This window comes from Myotis daubentonii, chromosome 3, assembly GCF_963259705.1.
Source record: "Myotis daubentonii chromosome 3, mMyoDau2.1, whole genome shotgun sequence".
NCBI lineage: Eukaryota > Metazoa > Chordata > Mammalia > Chiroptera > Vespertilionidae > Myotis > Myotis daubentonii.
The window spans coordinates 102,723,878-102,751,288 of record NC_081842.1 but is presented as its reverse complement, the minus strand read 5'-3'; the positions used below and the strand labels follow the sequence as shown (position 1 = coordinate 102,751,288).

General features: G+C 42.1%; 1 protein-coding gene across 2 annotated transcripts in view; it reads left to right on the top strand.

The window, feature by feature from the left end:
* Positions 1–27,411, top strand: part of LOC132230515 (spidroin-1-like) — a 161,436-nt gene that overhangs the window by 118,545 nt on the left and 15,480 nt on the right. Inside the window, exon 3 of one of the 2 annotated variants that reach the window (XM_059688106.1) lies at positions 5,082–5,525. The exons of the other annotated variant lie outside the window; for it this stretch is intronic. Coding sequence (XP_059544089.1) covers position 5,082 — 1 coding nt within the window. The 3' untranslated portion in view covers positions 5,083–5,525. Of the gene's footprint in view, positions 1–5,081; positions 5,526–27,411 lie in introns of those variants that run through there. 2 annotated transcript variants of the gene reach the window in all.

Here is a 27,411-nt window from a genome sequence, read left to right as displayed (position 1 = left end):
TCTTTGAGATGTGTTTTGTTCCCAGGAGGGCTCTTCTTAGCCATCTCTTTTCCTGGTTCTCTCTGGTAAATTGCCTGGCCTATTATTTAACTTTTTCTCATGGAGCTACCAGCCTTTTTCAATTGCGTACCACCAAGATCTTTATTGTTTGTATTTGTTTGTTTTAAAAAGCAAGCAAGAATTTATTGACCACAGCAAAAACATACTTAGGACAGTGAAACAAGGACCATTTCTCCCTTGATTGTAAGTTTCATGGAAATCCCTTAAAAGTTAGGGGATACGTGCCTGTGGGGGAAGTAGAGGGGAAAGAGAATGTCAGGGGCTTGCTCCCTAGAGGGAGAGCCCCTCTTTATTGTTTTTGAGAACACTTTAGGCTTGAACCTTCTCACATTCTGTTCTCAATGAAGGAGCTTCAGAGTTCTCTAATTTTATTGCCTGCCTCAGTCCCCTGGGCAAAATTTGAGTCACTGCTCCATTGCTGAGGCCAAGACAGTGGCCTGCTTCTTTCACAGTGACTCTCCTGTTTGATAAGCAGGTAGCTGGTGGGGATGATTGCCTCTGGTATGCTCAGCTTACTGTTACTGCACTCCAATAATTAAGTTTGTGTGCCTGCACCTCCTGGCCAAAAAATGCATAAGCAGGGGTTTGCAGTAAAAAGAAAAAAAAAAAAAGTGTGTGTGTGGGGGGGAGGGTTAGTTTATTAGAATTGGCCAATCCAGAGACAAATAAGCTTATACTCTAAAAGACCCGACTTTCCGATGATGTGTAAGTTACAGATCATATAGGGCAAAATCACAAGACACTGTGGGTTAGGGATTCAGGGTCATGTTAGAAACTGATTGGTCAGAAGAGTAATAAATCATTTCTCCGTGTTTTGAGGACAACTCCAAGGTCAGCTCCAGAGTTTCAAGGAGAGGTAGCCAAGGCAGTTGTCCCAACTCAAGAGCAAAAACATACTTTAGATCAAGATGATATCTTTAGCCTGGTAGGGGCTTAAACCTGGTGGCCATTTGTTAGAACAGGGCTATTGTCTTCTGCCTGCCTCAGGGGTCAATGATCATCAAGGTGAGAGACTATGGTCAGGTTAGTGAAATGTTTTGAGAGAGAGAAGGAAAAATGATTGTGTTAAAACTACAGTACAAATCAAATCAGAATTATGAGAACCTCTTGTTTCATTGACATTCCTGATGGAGAACCTCTACCCTATGAACAAGCTGGGGTTAGGGAAATCAAAGCCAAGTATTCTTGGCCTGACATACTTAGGGCAGACTTTCTGCCCTTAGAATGGAAGCTGGGTAGAGGAAAAGAGCCCTTGATTTTCAGGGGCAGTCACATGGAATTTAGCCTCTGTAACACAGAACTTTGCTGGACTGAGAAATGCCGGTGACCTTGCCTTTCCAAGGAGATATTGACATCTTTGACTGTGAGCTGGAGAGAGAGATCCTCATCTTCTTAATCACACTTGTAAACAAATAAAAAGGGATTCTATGGAAAGTAACTTCACAGTGGTGATCTGATCATAAATTACCTGCTGGGCAGATCATGGAGGGTAGCCATGCCAGGAATTTAACTTCTTTTAGTAAAACTCCTATATCCTTGTGTTAAGCAAGACCTGTCCATTGTTTCTGTGCATCTAGTTTGACACACCTTTGAAATAACAGAATACTCAGGAAAGCATATAATCTTGTTAACTATCCTGTAATCCAATCCCAGCTTGCTTTCTCCCACCTCCATGTAATCTTCTGTACATTCCTTCCTTTGCATGAAAGAACTGCAAAACTGTTATTATCCAAAGCATTTTAGATCTTGCTCCTGGCATATGTCATCAGCTTGACTCCAATAAACTCTTATAAAAATTCTCTACAGGTCTGGACATTTCTTATGTTGACACACCTAATTTGAGTGGAGCTTCCATCACCTAAGCTGAGGCAGGGGAGAAGGAGCAGTCATGGCTCAAATGCCATAGACTCTGACTGTTCTTACCAAGATTTAATTGAGATTTTCTTTTATAAATGTTTCTTATTTGCTGTATGCCCTTAGGAACATTTTCAAGGTACTTTTCAAAAATAATTTTCACTCTTTTATTGTGTTGCTGGGGAGTTGGTTTGCAGAAGTCCCCATGGTTCCATTCCCAAAGTGAATCCATCCTATTTACTTTATTTCTCATCATCAAATAAATGTACTCAAAGCCACATTCCTAAGAGTCATCTGCTCAAGCAACACTGTGCTGCAGCATTATTTCTCCCCATGGGATGGTATATTTCTGGCACTGAGGGCTAACTTACATGCTATTTTGACTCTTCCTCCTTCCCTTTAATCATAATTTACCTAAATTCATTCTCTGCTTTCTAAAAATTTCATTTTATTTTTTTTTTCATGTTCTGTTGAGATAATATTCAGATCCATAACTCTTCACTAAATGTTCCACAACTGAATCCACTAGGCCAACCTCAATGCAACAACCTGCCACCAATGTGCAATTGTTTCCTTTATGTCTTTTGCACCTTGATAGTTCCTTTCTTGTTATCTCTGAATAATATTCCATTGTATGTATCACGGTTTGTCTGTCTATTCACATATTGATGGACATTACCTTCTAGTAATTCAAATTTTTTACCACTACTATGCTCAAAAATGCTTTTTTAATGGTTTCATCAAAAGAAATTGATGGTTACAATTCCAAACCCATCAATTTCAACCTAAACTCTGAGTGACTGAAAACCACAGAGATTTATTTCATATTCTTGCTACATGTCCAACTTGCTTTGGCAGGGGGCTCTGTTCTGGTCATCTCATTGGCAGGGGGCCCTGTTTTGGTTGTTCTCACTCTAGGACCCAGGGTGGTGGAGCATCCACTATTTGGAAATATCTCTGGATGCCATGGCAGAGGGGAAAGAACATAGTGAATTGAGCATTGATTCACTTTTAAAAGACCTAATACCTCTTCACGTTACACAAAACAAAGCTCTGGTCTACTAAATTCAGGGGAGTAGGAAATGTAGTCAGAGAGCATACCTGAAAGAAGTATCAGAAATATTGATGAGCATTCAGTAATATCTACTTTTATTATTCAATTTGCCTAAGCATTAGAACAAGGATCTTTTGACCACTAATATTAATTTGATTATTTTTTAATTTTTATTGAATTTTTTGGGTGACATTGGTTAACAAAATTATATAGGTTTCAGGTGTGCAATTCCATAATATGTCATCTGTATATTGTTTTTTGTTGTTGTTTTTTTACAATTGGAAAACATCATTGTCACAGTTCTATCATTTTCCCTTATTTGACAGAATTTTCCCTTGCTTTTATCTTTCTTGTTCCTCAGGTGATATACCTAGACACTATCCATCAACTACTGTCATTTCTCAGGAAAGTACCAAAGCAAAAAGGGAGGATGAGTCACAAAATGAGCTGTTAACCCCATTTTTACAGATGAAAACACTGAGCTTGTAAATATCAAAGTCAGAATTAAAACCCCCAAATGACAACTTCTTACAGTTAAACAGTAATTTATACTTTTTAAAAGGATTTCATACATATTATTTTAATTTTTTTTAATTGCTTAAAGTATTACAAAGGGTATTACATGTGTGTCCTTTTTTTCCCCCCCTGCCCTTGACAATCCCCTGGCCTCCCCTACCCCCCAGTGTCTTATGTCCATTGGTTATGCTTATATGCATGCATACAAGTCCTTCGGTTGATCTTTTACCCCCCTCCCTCCTGCCCCCCAACCCTCCCCGGCCTTCCCGCTGCAGTTTGACAATCTGTTTGAGGCAGCTCTGCCTCTGTATCTATTATTGTTCAAAAGTTTATAATGGTCCCTATTATCCATGAATGAGTGAGATCATGTGGTATTTTTCCTTCATTGACTGGCTTATTTCACTTAGCATAATGCTCTCCAGTTCCATCCATGCTGTTGCAAATGGCAAGAGTTCCTTCTTTTTTACAGCAGCATAGTATTCCATCGTGTAGATGTACCACAGTTTTCTAATCCATTCATCTACTGATGGGCACTTAGGCTGTTTCCAGATCTTAGCTATGGTGAATTGTGCTGCTATGAACATATGGGTGCATATATCCTTTCTGATTGGTGTTTCTGGTTTCTTGGGATATAGCTCTAGAAGTGGGATCACTGGGTCAAATGGGAGTTCCATTTTCAGTTTTTTAAGGAAACTCCATACTGTCTTCCATAGTGGCTGCACCAGTCTGCATTCCCACCAGCAGTGCACGAGTGTTCCTTTTTCTCCACATCCTCTCCAGCACTTGTCGTTTGTTGATTTGTTGATGATAGCCAGTCTGACAGGTGTGAGATGGTACCTCATTCTTGTTTTGATTTGCATCTCTCGGATAATTAGTGATTTTGAGCATGTTTTCATATGTCTCTTGGGAGACAACAGTATGGAGTTTCCTCAAAAATTAAATATGGGACTGCCATTTGACCTAGTGATCCTACCTCTAGGAATATATCTTAAGAAATTCAAAACACCAATCAGAAAGAGTGTATGCATCCCTATGTTCATATCAGTGCAATTTACAAAAACTAAGATTTGAAAATAGCCCAAACGCCCATCAGTAGATGAGTGGATAAAAAATATGTGGTACATCTACACCATGGAATACTATGCAGCAGGAAAAAAGAAGGATGTCTTGCTCTTTGAGACAGCAGGGAGGGACCCGGAGAGTATCATACTAAGCGAAATAAACCAGTCAGAGAAAGACAAGTATCATATCATCTCACTCATATGTGGAGTATAATGAACAAAATAAACTCATAAACAAAATAGATCCAGAGACATAGAATCATGGAACAGACTGTGGAACTTCAGAGGGATGGTGGGTGGGTGGGAAGAGATCAACCAAAGAACTTGTATGCATTTATGCATAATCATGGACAAAGACTATAGGGTGGTAAAGGCCTGGAAGGGGGGTTGGGGTGGGCAATATGGGGCCAATGGGGGGGAAAGGGAGACATATGTAATAATTTCAACATTAAAGATTTAAAAATAAAAATATACATTTCATGAGGCAGAAGCAAAAAAAGAAAATGATACAACATCTACTCTGCTCTCATTTTTAGATCACTGGCTCTTGAAACCCACTCACATGTTGTGAGGAAGCCTGGGCATGTGGAGACCCTATGTACAGGGGCTCTGACCAACACTATCAATTACTGGGCACATGAACTAGTGACTCTTCAGATGATTGCAACCTTGAAGCAGCTACAACTGACAGATACTGAGAGGAGTAGAGAGAAGCTATGTCCAATGGGCCCTACTCAAACTACACATTCACAAACAAAACAAATATTGTCTTTATTTATTTCATTTACATTTTGGATGCACATTTTCTAATGTCTTTAGCAGTTTTTATATCAACTTAAGATGGCTAAATATCATTCCATTATGTGGATATCCTATAATTTATATAAACTTTTCTTGTTGTTTATTTATTAAATAAAGTTTTCTCTCCTATCCTTGTTTATGCTATGATACATAATGTTGCCAAAAACATCTTTGTGCACACATTTTAAGTTTTGCTTTTCTGAATATATCTATAGAGTAGATTTTAAAAGATAAAAGTAAACAATTTCTATACCTTAGTTACATTGAATTAGCTTTATATAGTTCATTAGAATAAAAACTATCTTAAGTGTTGTTCTAAGTACTGAACTTGACATAAATGCCTCATAAAATTTTGTAACACAATTATCTTCCAAAGTCAGGAGCCTCTTTTTGTGCTGATATTTGAATTGCAATCAGCATGAGATTTTTATTGGGAATAGTCCTTTCTGTCATGGTTGGTACCTGTTATCTTCAATTTCCCTGGGTGGCTTGTATCCCAGAAGAAATATGTTTTTAGTAAGGTGATGTTTCCACCATCTATGGTGAGCTGAATATGGTCCCCCAATGGACCTCCATGTCTTAATCCCTGGAACCTGTGAATGTTCTGTGGCAAAATAGAATTTGCAGATTTGCCTAAGTTTAAGATTTTGAATTAGAAACTTTATCAAAGATTATTTCAAAAGCTGTGAAATACAATCACATGAATTCTTATAGGTGAGGGGCAGAGGAGAGATTTGATGCAGATAGAAGAAGGGAAGGCAGTGTGACTCTGGAGGCAGAAATTAGAGTGATGCAACCATGAACCAAGGCATGCCAGTAGCCACCAGCTATCAGGACTGGAAGAAGCAGAGAACAAATTGTGCCCTAGAGCCTGGAAGGGACTGTGTCCCTGCTGCACCTTAATTTTGGATCAGTGAAACTGATTTCCAGAACAGGGACAGAATAAATTTCTATTGTTTTAAGCCACCAGGTTTGTGGTGATTCATTACAGCAGTTCTAGGAAATTTACACATCACTTGCTGCTGCCTATGAAATAAATGAAATGGCAAAAGTCCATTTATTAAAAATATACACTGAGTGGACAGATTATTATGACCACCTGATGTTTGTAGGCAAATTAGCTATAATTTTTAGCTGAAGTTGCTAGAGGGCCAGACCATTATAAATAGGGAAGCAGGTTGTTTACCATGACAGTAGAAGTGATTTTTTTTCTGAAGATATGGGTAAACAACGCGATTTAACAGCCTTTGAACGTGGGATATATATTATTATGAGTGGGCAGATTATTATGACTACCTGACATTTGTAGGCAAATTAGCCGTACACTGCATCATATGGGATATGGAAGCCGAAGGCCTGTTCGAACACTGTCTGCAGTTGCCAAGATAAAACGTCTCCAATTCGCACAGGAACACAAGGATTGGACAGTTGAGCATTGGAAAAAAGTCATGCGATCTGATGAATCACTTTTCCAGTTGCATCATGCAGATGGCAGAGTGAGAATTTGGCGGAAACAGCATGAAAGCATGCACCCCACATGCATGAGTACAACCCTTCAAGCTGGTGGGGGCAGTGTTATGGTTTGGGGCATGTTTTCATGGCATGATTTGGGCCCTTTAATTCGTGTGGAACAATGTCTGAATAGCACAACATACCTAAGTACCATTGCTGATCAAGTTTATCCTATCATGTTGATGGCGTATCCCAATGGAGATGGCTTCTTCCAACAAGACAATGCGCCATGCCACGATGCTCATATTGTGCAGGAGTGGTTTCAAGAACATGAGAGAGACTTTACCTTGCTTAGGTGTCCCCCATAATCACCATATCTCAATCCAATGGAGCATTTGTGGGACAAAGTTTAAAGACCCATCAGGCAGCTGGTTCCACAACCATCAAATCTCACAGACTGGACAGTGCTATTCATCAGGCATGGTGTCAGATTCCTCGCATCACCTTTCAACATCGCGTGGAGTCAATGCCAAGAAGAATCACTGCAGTATTGACGGCAAAAGGTGGCCTAACAAAGTACTGATGGGGTGGTCATAATAATCTGGCCACTGAGTATATATATCTCTCCCACGTTCAAAGGCTGTTAAATCGCATTGTTTAACCATATCTTCAGGAAAAAAAAGATCACTTCTACTGTCGTGGTAAACAGCCTGCTTCCCTATTTATAATGGTCTGGCCCTCTAGCAACTTCAGGGTGAAATTATAGCTAATTTGCCTACTAACATCAGGTGGTCATAATAATCTCGCCACTCAGTGTATATTTTATTGATTTCAGAGAATAAGGATGAGGGAGAGAGAGAAACATCAATGATGAGAGAGAATCACTGATTGGCCACCTTCTGCACACTCCCTACTGGGGACTGAGCCTGCAACTCGGGCATGTATCCTGACCAGGAATTGAAACGTGACCTCTTGGTACATAGGTTGATGCTTAACCACTGAGCCATGCCAGCCAGGCAAAAAGTCCATTTTAATGCTCTGAATTCTGTTCCTCAAATATCTTCCTGGGTTTGGTGCAGGCTCCAGTAAGCATACACAAAATACATTAGAAATCTTTGTCTTTTCTATGTGTGTGAAAATTCATTAAGTATCAAAGGTTTACTGTGTTATAGAAAGAGTAATAAAACAAAGATTCTCATGTTTGAAGTACTTATATCCTATGTTGGACACACACACACACACACACACACACACACACACCTGGAGCAGAGTACAGAGCCCTGTGTTTCCTCAAATGCCACCTTGAGGTGCACACTTTGAAATATGTCAGAATTCAGAGCACGTAAGCATGAAACTGTTGTTTGAATACCCCACCCTTGCCTTTCAGAGATATAATTGTAGTTGTGGAAAGGAAAATAACAAGGAGTCACATATAATAGGGCCCCAAAATCTCAAAGAAATAGGTTAATCTCACTGTGGGTCCTTGCATGTCATAAAACATCAGTGTGCACTCACTTCTCTTTCCCTTCCTTGGTTAAAAAACGTCCCTTTATTGTCAAGGTCTAAAAAAAGACAAGACATAACAAATGAATCCGCAGTGATGTTTGAAAAATATGCCCTGACACATTTGGAACATGCCCACTGTTCAAAATCTGCCAGCTAAGAGAAGCTGATTAGAACCTCTGATGGCCCGTGGGGAGCCCGTCCAGGTGCCTGATACCTGCTACTGTCAGCTCTGCCTTGGGCCAGCAGGGAGCAGAGCATCCAGTTATCTGCATGTAAACACAAGATGTCTAATTTATGTGGAAGACAAGATATTCAGCAAACAAGTTTTCTTTTTTTAAAATGTATTTTTTATTGTTAATAGTATTACAGATATCTCCCGTTCCTCCCTCCACCCTCCCTCCTCCAAAACCCTACCTACCCCTGCCCCCCCGCCACCGCAGGCCTTCACTACCTTATTGCCTGTGTCCATGGGCTATGTATAGAACAGGTTTTCTTTATCAAAATCTCTCTCAGGAGAGAGATCTAGGCCAGAGGAATAGACTTGAGAGTTGTCGGCACGGAGTCGATAATGGGAACCATTGGAACCAGAGAGATTGCTTGCAGATGAAGAAGAGATGACCACCGGGGCAGGACCCTGGGAAATATGTTTTAGAGATGAGAAGAGAATCCTGCGAAAGAAGGTGCTAGGTAGGAGAAACCCTGGGGGAGTGTGTATCGTGGATGCCCAGAGCAGAGTGTATAAGGAAGGGTGGCAGGCTCACAGATGCTGAATGAATGCAGCCTTGGCCAGTACTCAGTGCATTTCACACCCGGCAGAGGCTCTTCTCCAAATGGTGAAATTATTTTTAGTCATCATTGTGTAAGAATCAATGTCATCTTCACTTTTGTGATTTGTTCTTTATTTTTTAAAAGAGCACATTTTACAAATAATAATTTTCCATTTTACAGGTATTATTTAATTCAGTAAACTACTTCATGTATGGGTTAGAATTTGTATTTACCAAGCACATCACATCTCATGGATCGCCCTCTGTTTTTCTGTTTCCAATGTAAAATACAAATAAAAACTAACATGTGGCAACATGAAATGACAATTAAAATAACTAAATTTTTGTTTATTTGTCTTTGCAATCTTTGTTTTGTCATGTTTATTTTGAATCTACTAACTAAACATGGAAATACTGTACCATAGGATTGGAGACACAAATCATGCCCAAAGCAAGCCTGAATGACTCCAAATGACTACGAATTTATGCTCAAAATGAATACATGTAGCTGAGTTCATGTGTGTGCAGGGTGAACTGCATAACTGCAAACTCTTAAAATTAACTTTCAGGTAGAATGTGATATATGTTAAAGAATAAATGATAAAAGTGTGCTTATTTGATTTTTGCATACATATACATATAACATATTATAATATAACTAGAGGCCTGGTGCTCAAAAATTTGTGCACTCGGGGAGTAAGGGGGTGTCCCTAAGCCCGGCCTGTGCCCTCTCGCAGTCTGGGACCCCTCAGGAGATAACGACCTGCTGGCTTAGGCCTGCTCCCGGGTGGCAGAGGGCAGGCCCAAAACCTAGGTGCAGCCCCTGGTCGGGCTCAGAGCAGGGCCGATTGGGGAGTTGGGGCACCGTCCCCTGTCATGCACAGAGTAGGGCGGATCCAGAGGTTGTGATGCCACCCTCATTCACGCTCAGGGTAGGGCCGAATGGGGGGTTGGGGCACCGCCCCCTGTCACACTCAAGGCAGGGTCGATGGGGAGGTTGTGGTGCCACCCCCTGTCACGCACAGAGCAGGGCCAATCAGGGGGTTGGGGCGCTGCCCCCTGTCACGCACAGAGCAGGGCCCATCAGGGGGTGGGGAGTTCCCCCCTGTCACTCACAGAGTAGGGCTGATAGGGGAGTTGGCGCACCGCCCCCTGTCACACACAGAACAGGGCGGATCAGGGGGTTGGGGCCCCGCCCTCTATCGCCCACAGAGCAGGGCCAATCTGGGGGTTAGGGTGCCGCCACTGTCACACTCAGGGCAGGGCCGATGGGGAGGTTATGACTCTACCCCGTCACACACAGAGCAGGGCCCGTGGGGTGGGGGGGTTGGGGCGCCGCACCCTGTCACACACAGAGCCGCAGGGTGATCAGGGGGTTGGGGAGCTCCCCGCTATCAGGCACAGAGCAGGGCCGATCACGGGGTTGGGGCGCCTTCCCCTGTCATGAACAGAGCAGGGCCCATAGGGAGGTTGTGGCCCTGCCCCCTGTCACACACAGAGCCACAGGGCGATCAGGGGGTTTGGGCGCTGCCCCCTGTCACGCTGATCCCAGTGCCGGGAGGCCTCTTGGCTCTGCTGATCCCGGTGCTGGGAGGCATATTACCCTTTTACTATATAGAATAGAGGCCTGGTGCATGGGTGGGGGCCAGCTGGTTTGCCCTGAAGGGTGTCCTGGATCAGGGTTTGGGTCCCCACTGGGGTGCCTGGCCAGCCTGGATGTGGGGATGATGGCTGTTTGCAGCTGGTCACACACCCTTCAGGGTTGGGGTCCCCACTGGGGTTCCTGGCCAGTCTGGGTGAGGGGCTGAGGGGCTGTTTTCAGGCTGGTACTGAAGCTCCCAACTGCTCCTTTTTTTCTTTTTTTTTTTTTTTTATTCTGGGCCAGCTTTAGCTCTGAGGCTTGGCTCCAGCTCTGAGGCCTCAGCTGCTGAAAACAGGTATCTGGTTTGTTTCGGTTCTATAATCGAAACTCTGTATCAACTCCAGCTCTGAGATCCCCGCTCTCTGAAAGCTGGTTTTTGGGGTTTTGTTTAGCTTCTATATTTGTTGCAATGTTTTTTAAACTGCAAGCTCAGAGGCCTGCAAGGCAGGCAGGGAACGTTTCAGTCCTCCATCACTGAAGCACGCTAGCCTCATGTTCAGTTTAAGCTGCCTGGCTGCCGGCCGCCATCTTGGCTGGCAGTTAATTTGCATATCTCGCTGATTAGCCAATGGGAAGGGTAGCGGTCGTAGGCCAATTACCATGTTTCTCTTTTATTAGATAGGATATATATGTGTATATATATATATATATATGTATATGTGTGTATCTACACTAATAAAAGAGAAAAATGGTAATTGGCATACGACGATACCCTTTTCATTGGCTAATCAGGGCTATATGCAAATTAACTGCCAACTATGATTGCCAGTTAACTGCCAACTAAGATTGGCAGTTAACTGCCAACAAGATGGCAGTTAATTTGCATATGTAGGCACAATGCAGGGAGGCAAAAGGGAAAGCAGGAAGAAGCCCCCTGCCACTGACAGTGATCAGAAACCCAGGGGGGAGCTAAGAGCTGGGGGGCAGAGCAAAGGCAGCCCTGGGGCCACCTTTGCCCTGCCCCACAGCCATGATCAGAGAATCAGGTGCCTTTTCCACCCTGGCCAGTGATAGCAGGAAGTAGGGGTGGAGCCAGCGATGGGAGCTGGGCACGGTCGAAGCTGGCAGTCTCGGGAGCTAGGGGTCCCTTGCCTGGGCCTAAAGCGAAGCCCACGATCGCGGGGCTGCTGCAGCTGCAGGTCCCCGCTGCCCAGGCCGGACGCCTCAGCCAGAGGCGTTAGGCCTGGGCAGGGGCGGAGCCTGCAAATGCAGGGAGCTAGGGGTCCCCTGCCCAGGCCTGACACCTCTGCCAGAGGCCTCAGACCTGGTCAAGGGGCCGATCCGGTGATTGGTGATCGGAGGGTGATGAGGGTCAACTCCTCTGGCTGAGGCATCAGGCCTGGGCAGGGGGCGGAGCCGTTGATTGGGGGGATATGATGGTCCCCTTGCCCAGGCCTGAAGCCTGGGTCAGAGGCGTCAGGCTTGGGCGGGGGGTGGAGCAAGCGATCAAAGGGAGATGGGGGTCCCCTGCCCAGGCATGATTCCTGGGCCAGAGGCCTCAGGCCTGGGCGGGGGCCAGAGCCAGTGATCGGGGGGAGATGGGGGTTCCCTGCCCAGGCCTGACGCCTCTGTCAGAGGCGTCAGGCCTGGGCAAGGGGCCGATCCTGCGATTGGAGGGTAATGGGGGTCAACGCTTGAGGGCTCCCAGTATGTGAGAGGGGGCAGGCTGGGCTGAGGGACACTCCCCCCCACCCCCACAGCCAGTGCACGAATTTCGTGCACCGGGCCCCTAGTATATATATATATAAAAAACTATAGCAATTGCATAGAACTTAGATCAATAAAACAAGCATTTTGGAAAGGAGTGTTTTATACTTATACTAGTGGCCTGGTGCACGAAATTCGTGCATGGGAGAGAGGGGTGTTCCTCAGCCCAGCCTGTACCCTCTCTAATCTGGGACCCCTTGGAGGATGTTCCACTGCTGGTTTACAGGGATCGGGCCTAAACCGACAGTAGGACATTCCTCTCGAAATCTGGGACTGCTGGCTCCTAACCACTCACCTGCCTGATTGCCCCTAACCACTCTGCCTACTGGCCTGCTTGCCCCCCACTGCCCCCCGCCACCAGCCTGTTTGCCCCCAAGTGCCCCCTCCCGCCAGTGTGGTCACCCCCAACTGCCCCCCTGCTCGCCTGCTCACTCCAAACTGCCCCCCCCCGCTTGACCCCGCCCCACACCAGCCTGATCACCCACAACTACCCTCCTCTCTTGGCCTCTAACCGTCTCTACCTCGGCCTGCCACCATGGCTTTGTCCAGAAGAATGTCCGGAAGGTCTCCTGGAAGGTCTCCCAGTCTAATTAGCATATTATTAGTATAGATTGTTTGGAAATGCTGGTGTATTCATTGTAATAATTGAAAATTACCAAGTTTTGCAAGTTTTTATTATTGCTTTCAAATTCTTTAGAGAAAACGCACCCCTTATTGACTGTGCCCAAAGAGAATCTCCTCTCACTGCTCAGGTTTGGCACACTACTGGCCTAGAGGCTACGTTAAATGAGAGCTGAAAATTACCCATGCATTATTCTGTCACAAGGAGCTCATTGGTGACTCTGACCAAGTTTCAGAGGAGTGGTGGGGTGAAGCCGTATCACATTGGGCTGAGAAACCAGGAAGTGGGAAATCAGTTTGGACAGTAACCTACCTTACTGATCTGTTTCCTCCAACTCCCTAGTCATTCTTATCCCTTCCCCTTATCCTTGCTAATGCATTCTATTTCCCAGGTATATTGAACTTTTCTACTCTTTCTGAGCATGCCAACATCTTCCCTGCTTATTGGCAATGTGATGCTGAGTCATAGGTGAAGTTGGTCACTGGCAGATGATTAGTCCAATCTGAAAATTATTATAATTCTATGTATAAAACCAGCCAATATATGTTTCACAGTCAGACCTTTCACCTCCACCAGGATTTCTCTGGCCCTTCTACTGGTTCTCTGGCACTGTACCAAGAGGGACACTTTGATTCTGTAGGTGAAAGGAAGCAAGTCCAGGTTTCTTCAAAGAACCCTTTTGTCAGCTCAACCTAGAAAATCAGTTGAGCAAGGCAGGAGTTATTGTTGCTCTAATCTGTCCTGCTTACCCAGGAAAGGCTCTGTTGGGTTTTTGAAACGAATGATTCAGATGTATCTAAGTATTTACATTTGTTTGGAAAAGATTGACATTTCAGGATGTAATTCAATATGTTCCTTTCCCAATACCTCAGCCCTTCTCTTCCCGTGCTTTGTTACATGTTCAGTGACATGAAACCAGGTGGCACTTGACACTCTAAATACCTGTAAGCAGGTCATTATGAGCTCCAAAGTCAATCACTTGCCTAAGGTCAGGAAGGAAAACTGGGTTGTGACTTCATTGACAACTGCTTCAGACTTAGGGTTTTCCTCTGCCTTCCCTCACCAGTTTCTTAGCACTACTTCTATTTGCTGAGTTTAAAATAACTCTTTATATGTCTTGAGCACAAACAATGTGAGCTTACAGGGCTTGATAATGGAACTGCTTGAGACTGGTATCCTGGATGGAAAATTGGACTCTTCATTCTGAATATGTTTTTCAGACTGTGCCAGTTGGAGCTCCCAGCCTACTTAACACCGATTCACTCTGTCTCTGACAAGAGCCATTTAAATATTTGTAGCGCAGTTTTCTTCAGTGAGTTCAGTTGAATGAATAGTTGAGTAAATAGTAACAGGATCAATTTCTGTGAAAGAACAGTAATGTTCCATAATATATTTTAAAGTATAGTAACCTTTAAATATTAGAAAATCTTAAAAATGTGTAGCTGGTGAGTGAAGCCCTTTTGATAACTGAATATTTTTCTGGAATTCTAAGCTCTAGATTTAACAGCTGTCTAGTTGTTGGTGACAAAAACAGCACCAGGTGTCAGACCAGTAGAATCAGACAAGACCTCAGTTCAGCAACCTCGGTACTTAAATTCTAGCTAAGAAAAAATTCAGAGTCAATATTCAAATACAGGCAAAAGCTTATTTGGAAAGTCACAGAGGAGAAGTGAGCCATAGAAGAAATGAGCTCAGGAAAGAAGTTACAGAGGCAAAAGAAGGGCCACTGACTGGAGCTTAGGAAAAAGAGAGGCAAGGAAAACAGGCCTGGGGGAAGGAGGGAAAAGGCAGGGAGTGCTCCCTGTAGAGAGCCTTACTGGCTCCCCGTCCTAAGGGCTTTTAGGGGAAGGGATTTTAGGGAAGTTCCAGGGGAAGATTTCAATAGTATCATCATCAGCTTTCCAGTCCTTGCAGGGTCATGGTTTCCACTGATTGGTTGGTACCAAAGCAGTGGGTCATTAGTCAATGCAGCTGGTCCTAGTGTCAGCAGTGGCATCACTTCCTCTGATTTGGCTGCTTTTCTGGGTCTAGAGCTGAAACACAACTGAGGCTTAGAGGCTATCTCTAGGGAGGAAAGGTCAGGGGAAGGTCCAAACCACATGACAGTGATATGAAAGGTCAGGGAGTGTAAACCTCATGACCAGCGATATGCTGGGGAGGGAAAGGTCACCCTAGGGGCAAGGTCCTTGTTTTCCCAGTTTTGCCAGTTGCTAGGCCCCAAGGGCTTTCTGCCCTGGTGACCTTCTGTACCTGGCCTATTGTCCTTGCTCTGCTCAAGTCTGTCCTACCACACAGTCAACAGGGAAAGTTATACTCAGTTGTGTAAACACTGACCTTTTCTTATCCAGTCTTTCCTCTGAGTTTGTTGATACATGTATGTCTAGGCACTCTTCTTTAACCATGGCCTATACAAGTCTTGAACAAATTTTTGTTACTTACTAGCAACTCAGCTAAAGAAGGCCAAGATGAGAATAATACAAACTTGTTATTTGGTGATAACAATTTGCTAGTTTGTGATTTTTTTTTTTTTCCAAGGGAGGATACTCATGCTAAAATGAAATTTGGGAAAGATTTTGCTGTAATAGGAAGATCTTAGCTCCAGTCCTGTGTTGGCCATTAAAGCTACCATGTAACCTTAGAAAAATGAAATCACATCTCTGGGCCTCATGATTATAATTGTGAACTCTGAAAAGAGAGATATATGTGATGGGAAACCCAAGAAGGAATTTATCTGCTGAGATGGACACCCATGGTCATCCAAGGGCCTGTATTTTATAAATAATAAGAGCCTAGAGGCCATCGGCTGGCAGAGGCTCCTCACCTACTCTGTATAATGGGAAGAAGCTCACACTGAACTCTGAACTTCCTGCACTATGCCCGTTTGTTCAAGCCTCTGAGTCAACCACTGCAGGGAGACCCTGGATTTGCCTTTCTATCAACAGAATGAGACCTACTCTGCCCAGTCAGAACTGCAGTAAATTTGGATACCTCATTTACATAAAATGGACCTGATTGAGAACCTGGGCAGTAACTGGCTATAAAAAGCAGCTTCTCCTTATCTCAGTGGAACCAATTTAGGTTGTTACCTGAATCTGTGCCTTTAGGACTGCACCTTCTTTTGCTCAAATAAATGCTTTTTAGTCTTTACTACAGTCTAAAATTAATTTTGATTTACATAATAAAAACATTTAATTAGGTCACAAAGTCTTTCAGGAAATGTTAGGTGACATATGGTTTGCATTCTCTGTAATGTAAGTTTCCTTAAGGGCTGATATAAAACTTTGCCATAATTTTACTTTACTATATAACTGATTGGTTTTGAAGAAGGTAATGTATTTCACAATGAACAAGGTAATGTATTTCAGTATTTCTTATTTGGCTTCTCCTATCCAAGGAAAAATTTAAGAATGACCTCTTCCAAGATATATTTATTTATTTTTTCTCCAAGATACCTTTATTATCTTACCAACTCATGTAAAATTGGTTTTTTCCTCTAAACTTCAATGGAATAAACACTTCATGTCTTCTTTTATATAATTTTATTCTTGTTCTATGTTACTCTCTAGGCTCAACAAGTAGATTGCAAGTTTCATGAGAGCACAATTGTGGCAGCCTCTTAATTGCCTCCCCAACATCCTTTCCTTTTAGGTGCAACTTAATGGGTCCTCTGGCTATATTCTCATCTAAAGCTGATGATTCTTAATTGGTCTAAATCGATCATGAAAATCCTGTTCCCCTTTCTCAGATGCCTTACAGTGTAAGTTGATCTATGACCTAGGAAAAGAAAGCTTTTATTCTCTATGGAAGAACCGTTCTTTCACTCTTCTCATTGTTCTTGCCTTGACCATAGATAAGACACCTAAAATAGCAGCAGCCATAATATAACTACCAGGCAACCAAATTGAGGGAAAGACTAAGGAAACATCAAGGATATAAGGCTCTGACCATTTTAAATGTTAAAACCAGTAACGTCAACTTACCTCTGGAATTTTGTTTTGTGAGAATATTTTATTTAGTGAATGGTTAGAATTTCAAATTCATTCATTCATTCAACAAATATTTATGATGTACCTATAATATCCCAGGCATAGTGCATGAAATACATCTATATTAATACATCTATGTTAATATAGAAATACATCTATATTAATATAGAAATACATCTATATTAATATGCAAATTGGGCTGAAACCGGTTTGGCTCAGTGGATAGAGTGTCGGCCTGCGGACTGAAAGGTCCCAGGTTCGATTCTGGTCAAGGGCATGTACCTGGGTTGCGGGCACATCCCCAGTTGGGGATGTGCAGGAGGCGGCTGATCGATGTTTCTCTCTCATCAATGTTTCTGACTCTCTTATCTCTCTCCATTCCTCTCTGTAAAAAATCAATAAAATATATTTAAAAAATATATATGCAAATTGGTCACAACATCCTAACAGTCATGACTGGATATGCTAATTAGTCACAATCAGTATGCAAATTTACCACCACTCCAATACAATAATGAGAGGGATATGCTAATTAGCCCTGATATGCTAATTAGTCATGACCAGTATGCAAATTGACCATCACTCCAACGCACAAGATGGCTGCCCCCATGTGGCCACAAGATGGCCAGCAGGGGAGGGCAGTTGGGGGTGACCAGGCCTGCAGAGGAGGGCAGTTGGGGTGACCGGGCCTGCAGGGGAGGGCAGTTAGGGGTGACTGGGCCTGCAGGGGAGGGCAGTTGGGGGCGACTAAGCCTGCAGGGGAGGGCAGTTGGGGTGACTGGGCCTGCAGGGGAGGGCTGTTAGGCAACCAGGCCTGCAGAGGAAGGCAGTTAGGGGTGACTGGGCCTGCAGGGGAGGGCAGTTGGGGGCGACCAGGCCTGTAGGGGAGGGCAGTTGTGGGCAATTCGGCCGGCAGGTGAACAGTTAGGTGTCAATCAGGCTGGCAGGGGAGTGGTTAGGGGGTGATCAGGCTGGCAGGCAGAAACGGTTAGTGGCAATCAGGCAGGCAGGTACGCGAGCGGTTGGTAGCCAGCAGTCCCGGATTGTGAGAGGGATGTCCAACTGCCCATTTAGGCCTGATCCCACAGAGATTGGGCCTAAATGGGCATTTGAACATCCCTCGAGAGGTCTCAGATTGGATAGGGTGCAGGCTGGGCTGAGAGACACCTCCCCCCAGTGCATGAATTTCGTGCACCAGGCCTCTAGTTAGTAAATAAAACATAAAAAGTTCCTATCCTCACAGAATTTGCATTCTAGTAGGAGGCAGATAATTAAAAATCCTATGTAATAAAGAGGTAATATGCAAATTAACCATCATGCCCTCGCACAAGATGGCCGCCCCCATGTAGTCAAAGATGGCCTCCACAAGATGGCTGGCAGGGGAGGACAGTTGTGGGCAATCAGGCCAGCAAGGGAGGGCAGTTGGGGGTGATCGGGCCTACAGGGGAAGGAGAACAGTTGGGGAGGACCAGGCCTGCAGGGGAGGGCAGTTGGGAGTGACCAGGCCTGCAGGGGAGGGAAGTCGCGGGGGACAAGACCTCAGGTGAGGGAAGTTGGGGGTGAACAGGCCTGTAAGGGAGGGCAGTTAGGGATGACTAGGCAGGCAGGGGAGGGCAGTTGTGGACAATTGGGCCAGCAGGGGAGGGCAGTTAGGGGCAACCAGGCCACAAGGGGAGGGCAGCTGGGGCAACCAGGCCTTCAGGGGAGGGCAGTTAAGGGCAACCGGGCTGGCAGGGGAGGGCAGTATGGGGCAATCGGGCTGGCAGGGGAGTGGGTAGGGGGTGATCAGGCAGGCAGGCAGGTGAGCGGTTGGGAGCCAGCAGTCCCGGATTGTGAGAGGGATGTCTGACTGCCAGTTTAGGCTCCCAACTGCCCTGCCCTGCAGGCCTGGTTGCCCTCAACTGCCCTCCCCTGTGGGATCAGGCCTAAACCAGCAGTCGGACATCCCTCGAGGGGTCCTAGATTGGAGAGGGTACAGGCTGGGCTGAGGGGCATCCCCCCCCCCAACACACACACACACTGCATAAATTTTGAGCACTGGGCCTCTAGTACCCATAATAAGTAAGTAAATTATAGACCATATTAGAAAATGCTAAGTGTTGTGAAGAAAAAAAAAAAAGAATAGGGTATTTGTATTGGGTTTTCTAGATTTGAAGGTCAGATGTGTTTGCAAATAGGGTAGTAGGAGCATGACAAAGTGTCATTTGAGCAGATTCTTGAGGGAGATAGAGACCCAGTTATGTGGTTGACTGGGGAAAGGGAAATTCAAACATTGGTTGTGGCTAATACAAAGATTCTAAGGCAGGAGTGAACCTGGGCTGCATGAAGAACCATAAGGAGACCAAGTGTGGCTGAAGTGAAGTGAAAAAGGGGAAAGAAGGTGTATGTGTAAGTGTATGGGTGGATCATGCAGAGCTTTGTGGTCATTTTAAGGACTTAACCTTTTTCTGGGTGAAATGAGTAGTCATTTGAAGGTTTTGAGCAGAATTATACCCTGACCTGACCTACATTTAACAAGATTGCCTAACCTGCTCTGTTGAAATTAGATATGGGATAAAGCAAGTGTAGAAACAGAGAGAAGGATTAGGAGGTCATTATGGTAATCTGGCAGAGAAAAGATTCTTGCTTGGATTAGGACTGTAGCAACAGAGACATAAATCAGAGAGATTTTCTTCTTCTCTTTTGCTATTTTTCTAAAACTAATTTGACTGGACCTAAATAAAACTTTGAGTGGTAATAACGGGTTTTTTTTTGGGGGGGGGGAGGGGGCACAAGATTTGTAGAAAAGAAAGAGAACTCAAGTTGATAATTTCAGGTTCAAAATATCTGCCAAAAAAGTAGGTGGTACTTGTTTATACTTAGAAAGTTAGCAGAACAACTTTGAAGATTTTATAGCATTCCACTTTGGGACCCCAAGATAATTGTAATGTCAAGTGTGTGGTGTGTGTGTGTGGGGGGGTGGATGGACATGTGTGTATGTGTGCCTAATTTGAATATTGACAAATTAAATTGGATGAAGTGCCCAAAAGTGTAGGTACTCATGAGACAAGGATGCTTGTTGAAAAGACAATGCATGCAACAGTTTTCAACCTGTGGGTTGCGAACAATGAAAATATATCCTGCATATCAGATATTTACATTACGATTCATAACAGTAGCAAAATTACAATTATGGAGTAGCAACGAAAATAATTTTATGGTTGGGGGTCACCACAACATGAGGAACTGTATTAAAGGGTTGCGGCATTAGGAAGGTTGAGAACCACTGGTATAGTAGGTAGAAAGGTTGAGAACCACTGCTAGATAGCATTTTAGTTTTTCATTGCATTTTGTGAGCTTGGGCTATAAGAATAAGGACGATGGTATAATAGGACTTTTTTATGTATATGAGAAATACTGGCAATTCTCATGTTATAATAATTAAATAAAAACTGCAGGATAGCCCTAGAAATAACAAACCCTTTTCCTCATATATGTAACTATTAAAAAACAAAACAGTATTCCTAGAAGTGGGATCACTAGGTCAAATGGCAGTTCCATGTTTAATTTTTTGAGGGAATTTCATATTGTTTTCCATAATGGCTGTACCAGTCTGCATTCCCACCAGCAGTGTACTAGGGTTACCTTTTCTCCATATCCTCACCAGCACTTGTCATTTATTGATTTGTTGATGGTAGCCATTCTGACAGGTGTGAGGTGATATCTCATTGTCATTTTAATTTGCATCTCTCTGATGATCAGTGACTTTGAGCATTTTTCATATGCCTCTTGGCTATCTGAATGTCCACTTCAGAGAAGTGACTGTTTAGGTCCTTTGCCCATTTTTTAATTGGATTGTTTGTCTTACTTTTGTTAAGTTGTATGGGTTCCTTATATATTTTAGATATTAACCCTTTATCAGATGTATCATTGCCAAATATGTTCTTCCATACAGTGGGCTCCCTTTTTGTTTTGTTGATGGTTTCTTTTGCTGTACAGGTACTTTGTAATTTGATATAGTTCCATTTGTTTATTTTCTCCTTAGTTTCCTTTGCTAAGAGAGATGTCTGAGATTTTTCTATATATGGTTTCTTCTAGGATTTTTATGGTTTCCCAACTTAAGTTTAAGTCTTTTCATTTTGAGTTTATTCTTGTATATGGTGTAAGTTGGTGGTCTAGTTTCATTTTTTTGCATGTATCTGTCCACTTATCCTAACACAATTTATTGAAGAGACTGTCTTGATTCCATTGTATGCTCTTGCTTCCTTTGTCAATTTTTTTTTCCTTTGTCAAATATTAGTTGAGTGTAATGGCTTGGGTTGATTTCTGGGATCTCTGTTCTGTTCCATTAATCTATATATCTGTTCTTGTGTCAGTTCCAGGCTATTTTGATTATGGTAGCTTTGTAGTATAACTTGATATCGGGCATTGTGATTCCTCAAACTTTGTTCTGCCTTCTCAAGATTGCTGCAGCTATTCTTGGTCTTTTTTGGTTCCATATAAATTTTTTGAGTATTTGTTCTTGATCTAGGAAATATGCTGTTGGTATCTTAGTGGGTATTGCATTGAATCTGTAGATTGTCTTGGGTAGTATGGACATTTTAATGATGTTGATTCTACCAATGCACGAACACAGAATATTCTTCCACTTATTTATATCTTCTTCTATCGCTTTTTTCAATGTCCTGTAGTTTTCCGAGTACAGGTCTTTTGCCTCCTTTATAAGTTTAGTCCTAAGTATCTTAATTTTTTTGTTGCAATGGTAAATAAAATTGTTTAGTTTCTCTGCCTGAGAATTAATAATTGGTGTATAAAAAAAGCCATCAAATTTTGGGTGTTGATTTTGTATCCTGCTACATTATCAAATTAATTTATTAAATTTAAGAGTCTTTAATGGAGTCTTTAGGGTTTTCTATGAACAATATCATGTCATCAGTGAATAATGAGAGTTTTATTTCCTCCTTTCCAATTTGGATGGCTTTTACTTCTCTCTCTCTCTCTCTCTCTCTCTCTCTCTCTCTATATATATATATATATATATATATATATTCAATTTTTTACAGAGAGGAAGGGAGAGGGACAGAGAGTTAGAAACATCGATGAGAGAGAAACATCGATCAGCTGCCTCCTGCACATTTCCCACTGGGGATGTGCCTGCAACCAAGGTACACGCCCTTGACCTGAATCGAACCTGGGACCCTCCGCAGGCCAATGCTCTATCCACTAAGCAAAACCTGTTAGGGCGGCTTTTACTTCTTCTCTGATCACTGTGGCTAGTACTTCCAGTTCTATGTTGACTAAGAATGATGAAAGCGGGCATCCTTGTCTTGTTCCTGCACTTAGGGGAAATGGTTTCAGTTTCTGCCCATTGGGTATGATATTTGCTCTAGGTTTATGATGTATAGATTTATCATGTTTATATATGATCCCTCTATTCCCACTTTGCTGAGAATTTTTATCAAAAATGGGTGTTCGATTTTGTTGAACGCTTTTTCTGCGTCTATTGATATGATCATATGATTTTTGTCTTTCAAATGGTTTATGCGATGTATCACATTTATTAATTTGCAAATATTGTACCAGCAAATAAATCACACTTGGTCATGGTATGTGATTTTTTTAATATATTGCTGAATGTGAAATGCTAAGATTTCATTGAGGATTTTAGCATCTATGTTCATTAGCGATATTGGCCTGTAATTCCCTTTCTTTGTAGTGTCTTTACCAGGTTTTGGAATTAGGATAATGCTGGCCTCATAAAAAGAGCTTGGAAGTGTTCCTTCCTCTCTGATTTTTGGGAATATTTTGAGGAGGATAGGTATTAGTTCTTCTTTGAATGTTTGTAAAACTCCCCTGTGAAGTCATTTGAACCCGGCATTTGTTTGCTTTGAGCTCTTTTATTATTGCTTCTATTTCATCAATTATTATAGGCCTATTCAGGTTTCCTGATTCAGTTGTGGGAGATTGTATTTTTCTAAGAATTTGATCCTTTCATCCACATTGTCTAGCTTGTTGGCACATAGTTCTTCATAGAATTTTCTTATAACCCTTTGTATTTCTGTGTTGTCAGTGGTTACTTCTTCACTTATGTTTCTGATTTTATTTATTTGGGTCTCCTCTCTTTTTTCTTGATGAGTCTGTCTAATGGTTCATCAATCTTGTTTAACCTTTCAAAGAACCAGCTCTTGGTTTAATAGATTTTTTGTTTTCTCTCTTTATCTCCATGTCAATTACTTCTGCTGTAATCTTTATTATTTCCTTCCACTTTCTTTGGGCTTTTCTTGTTGTACTACTTATTGTTCTTTAAGTTTTAGGGTTAAATAGCTTATTAATAATTTTTCTAGTTTTTTTGAGGTAGGCCTGTAGTGCTATGAACTCCCCTCTCAGGATTGCTTTTGCTATGTCCCAGAGATTTGTGGTTGTTTTGTGTTCATTTTAATTTGTTATGAGCAAGTTTTTTTTATTTCTTTCTTGGTCTCATTGGTAACTCATTCATTGTTTAATAGCATGCTATTTAGCCTTTATGTGTTTGAATGTTTTTGTGTGTTTTTATTGTAGTTGATTTCTAATTTCATTCCATTGTGATCTGAGAAGATGCTTGATATGATTTCAATCATTTTGAACTTGTAGAGACTTGTTTGGTGTCCTAACATGTGGTCTATGTGAATAATCCATGTGCCTTTGAGAAGAATGTATATTCTGCAGTATTGGAGTGAAATGTTCTATAAACATGAATTAAATCCATCTGATCCAGTGTATCCTTTAGAGTCACTGTTTCCTTGTTAATTTTTTGTCTGGAAGATTTATCCATTGAAGTCAGAGGGTGTTAAAGGTGCTTACTATGACCATGTTGTTGTTGATCTCTCCATTAAAGTCCTCTAGAAGTCTCTTGATATAGTTAGGTACGCCTATATTTGGATGCATATATGTTTACCAGGTTATATCCTCTTATTGGATTGATCCCTTTAGTATTATGTAGTGACCTTTATTGTCTCTTGTGATGGCCTTCATTTTGAAGTATATTTTGTCAGATATGAGTTTTGATATCCCAGCTTTTATTTTATTTCCTATTTGCATGGAAAATTTTTTTCCATCCCTTTACTCTCATCCTGTGTGAGTTTTTTGTTTGGAGATGGGTCTCTTGTGGATAGCATATAGTTGGGTCATGTTTTTGTATTCATTCAGATAAACTGTTTTTTTATTGGAGCATTTACTCTATTTACATTTAAAGTAATTATTGATAGGTACTAATTTATTGCCATTTTTATTCTGTATGCCTAGGTTTCTCTCTCTATTTCTACTTCTCATTACAACAGCCCCTTTAGCTTTTCTTGTAATGTTGGCTTGGTGGTGATGTACTCCTTTAGCCTTTTTTTGTCCAGTAAGCTTTTTATTTTGAATGATAGCCTTGCTGTATATAGTAATCTTGGTACTTCATGCCATTCCCTTCTGGCCTGTAGAGTTTCTGATGAGAAATCAGGTGTCAGCCCTATGGGAACTCCTTTGTAGATAACAGTTTGCTTTTCTCTTGCTTAAAAGATTCTCTCTTTGTCTTTAATTTTTGGCATTTTAATTAGGGTGTGACTGGGTGGGGGCCTGTTTAGGTTCTTCTTGCTTGGGACTCTCTGTTCCTCCTGAGCTTGTATAACTTTTTCCTTTACCAGGTTAGGGAAGTTTTCTGCCATTATTTATTCAAGCACATTCTCTATCCTTTTCTGCCTCTTCTGGCACACCTGCTATTTGATTATTGTTACATTTCATGTTGTCCCAGAGCTCCCTGAAGCTGTCTTCCTGTTTTTAAATTGTTTTTTCTTTTTGGTTCTCTGATTGAGTGATTTTTTTAAAAAAATATATTTTATTGATTTTTTACAGAGCGGAAGGGAGAGAGATAGAGAGTTAGAAACATCGATGAGAGAGAAACATCGATCAGCTGCCTCCTGCACATCTCCCAATGGGGATGTGCCCGCAACCCAGGTACATGCCCTTGACCGGAATCGAACCCGGGACCCTTCAGTCGGCAGGCTGACGCTATATCCACCGAGCCAAACCGGTTTCGGTGATTGAGTGATTTTTTAAACCCTGTCTTCCATTTACTGATTTGATCTCAGCTTCCCCTAACCTGATGTGTATTCCTTCCAATGTATTCTTTATTTGTGCTATGTTATTCTTTATTTCTATTTTCATAGTTACTATGTCTCTTCTCATGCTTTTGAGCATCTTTACCATGATTATTCTGAACTCTACATCAGACATATTTTTTATCTCCATTTCATCCATCTCTTCTTCTGGAGAATTCTCTTGTTCTTTCATTTGGGGGTTGTTTCTTTGTCTCTCCATTTTGGCTGCCTGTTTGGATTTGTGACTATGTATTAGGTAGATCTGCTACACCTCTCAATCTCTAATTCAGGAAAGTGTCAAATGCTCTTTCTGACTAATTACATCAGGCAAAGTTTCAAAGCTCCAGAGATTGCCTCTGCCTACAGACTGATAGGATTCTTACTTGAATTGTCCCCAGGCAGTCATTCTGAAGTATGCTGAGAGTTTTTTCAAGAGTGGTCCTATTGCTTCTTCCTGAAGGCTAATTGTTATTCTCAATCTCTTAATAGGCCTCAGAAACTCCACACTGTTGGGCAAAGTGTTTCCCAATAGGATGGGCCACCTGTCTTCCCCCTAGGCAAAGCTGCCTGTATAGCAAATGTCTGTGTGAGAAAGATGACCTCCACAGTGTGAGGGAATGACTCAGCACAGGAAACTGGGGTGTCTGCCTTCTGAGCTCTAACCCCAGACCCTCTGATCTTGGCTTATGCTCACACAGCTCCAGTCCAATCTGCCTCCCTCTACTGGAGCACAGGTGGGTGGCTCCACAGGGAATTTTATGCCTTGGCCTTTTAATAGGGTGTCTTTCCAGCCATCTTTCCCTGGCAGACAGTAACCCCGCTGCTTTTCAGTGCTGGTGCTCTCTGTTGGTGGAGCCCAGCTTAGGTATTAGGCCCAGAGTTCTCACTGGCAACTCCCCACAGCTGAGATATCTCTCCAGAATTTCAATTGTTGTCTGTGGGAGAATTTTCACACCTCTGCCTCTCTGACCAATCTCTATGTGGTGTCCACTTTCTGTCCTTGGTTATCAGGGTTCTCTCCAATGAATCTTCCATTGATTATTCAGGAAGCTTTTCTGTATTTTAGTTGTAATTCCAGTTTGGTCCTGGGAGCATGTCCATATAGGATCCAGTTACTCTGCCATAATTTTTAATCTCCCTGGGTTTTGTTTATTATATATGTGAAATATTTTTACATTTTCAAATATTCAACAAGTATTTAAAGATCCCTTACTAAGTGCTAAGTTCTGCATGTGTGATGGTGATTGAAATGAACATAACCTATGTTTTCAAGTTTTTCTTATGCTATCAGAATGTTCATGGATTTCATGAAAATGTCTACACAGGATGTAGTGAGCTGAAATATCAGAGTTTTAGATCTGGAAGAAATCCTTCCAACTTACAGATGATAAAGCCAAGGAACAAAATGGTTAAATGATTTGACCTAGGTATGCACCAGCAAAGGCAGGAAGAGAATTCAGATTTTTCAGTTTTCCATGCTCCAGATTCAACCATAAAGTTACATAGAGTTCTTGTTCAGAAAAGAAGATAAGGGGGAAATGTGGGGTTTCCTCTTAAGTTAATTAGCTAATTTTTTAGCAGGACAGATCTGATTTTAACAATTAAATCAAATGAATATATAAGAACATAAATAGATCTTGGAAATGGCCAAGTTTATTTAGAGAACCTGTTTTAATGGTGCAACAACATGAATAATGGACATACTGTCCAGACATGTCGTTGTTTTGCAGAGCCGCTGCTCTGTCCACACCATTTGTGAGAAGCAAGGAGAACATCCTCATTATGGCACTGAAATGGTTCCTACTATCGGAATAGCCATTTTAATTCTTGTTCACTACTTAGAGAACAGGATCATGAAGTGTGTGTTTTGTCATTTCACAATTTACTGAGAAGCAGTTTAGCAAGTGAGAGACAGTACAGTGACCAGACTGTAGACCCTACAGGCCACCTTCAGAGTTTAAGGTGTGGCTTTCCACTTACTAGTTGTCTGAACTTGAATGAGTGACTTAACCTCTCTCAGCCTTACTTTTATTGCATAAAAAAATGGGATCATAATAGAGTTGTTGTAAATATTATGTTATCATACCTAAATCACTTGAAAGTGTCTGGTACATAGTAAAATTCAAATAATTGCTATTTTTAGAGTAAACACCAGGATTTGTGAAATATGAATTAGGGCTTCAAATAGGTCAACTAATCAGTCAACATTATGTTGTGTGTGTGTGTGTATGTGTGTGTGTGTGTTTGTGTCAGCACCTGTAAACGTATGACAGATTCAGTGTTTGAG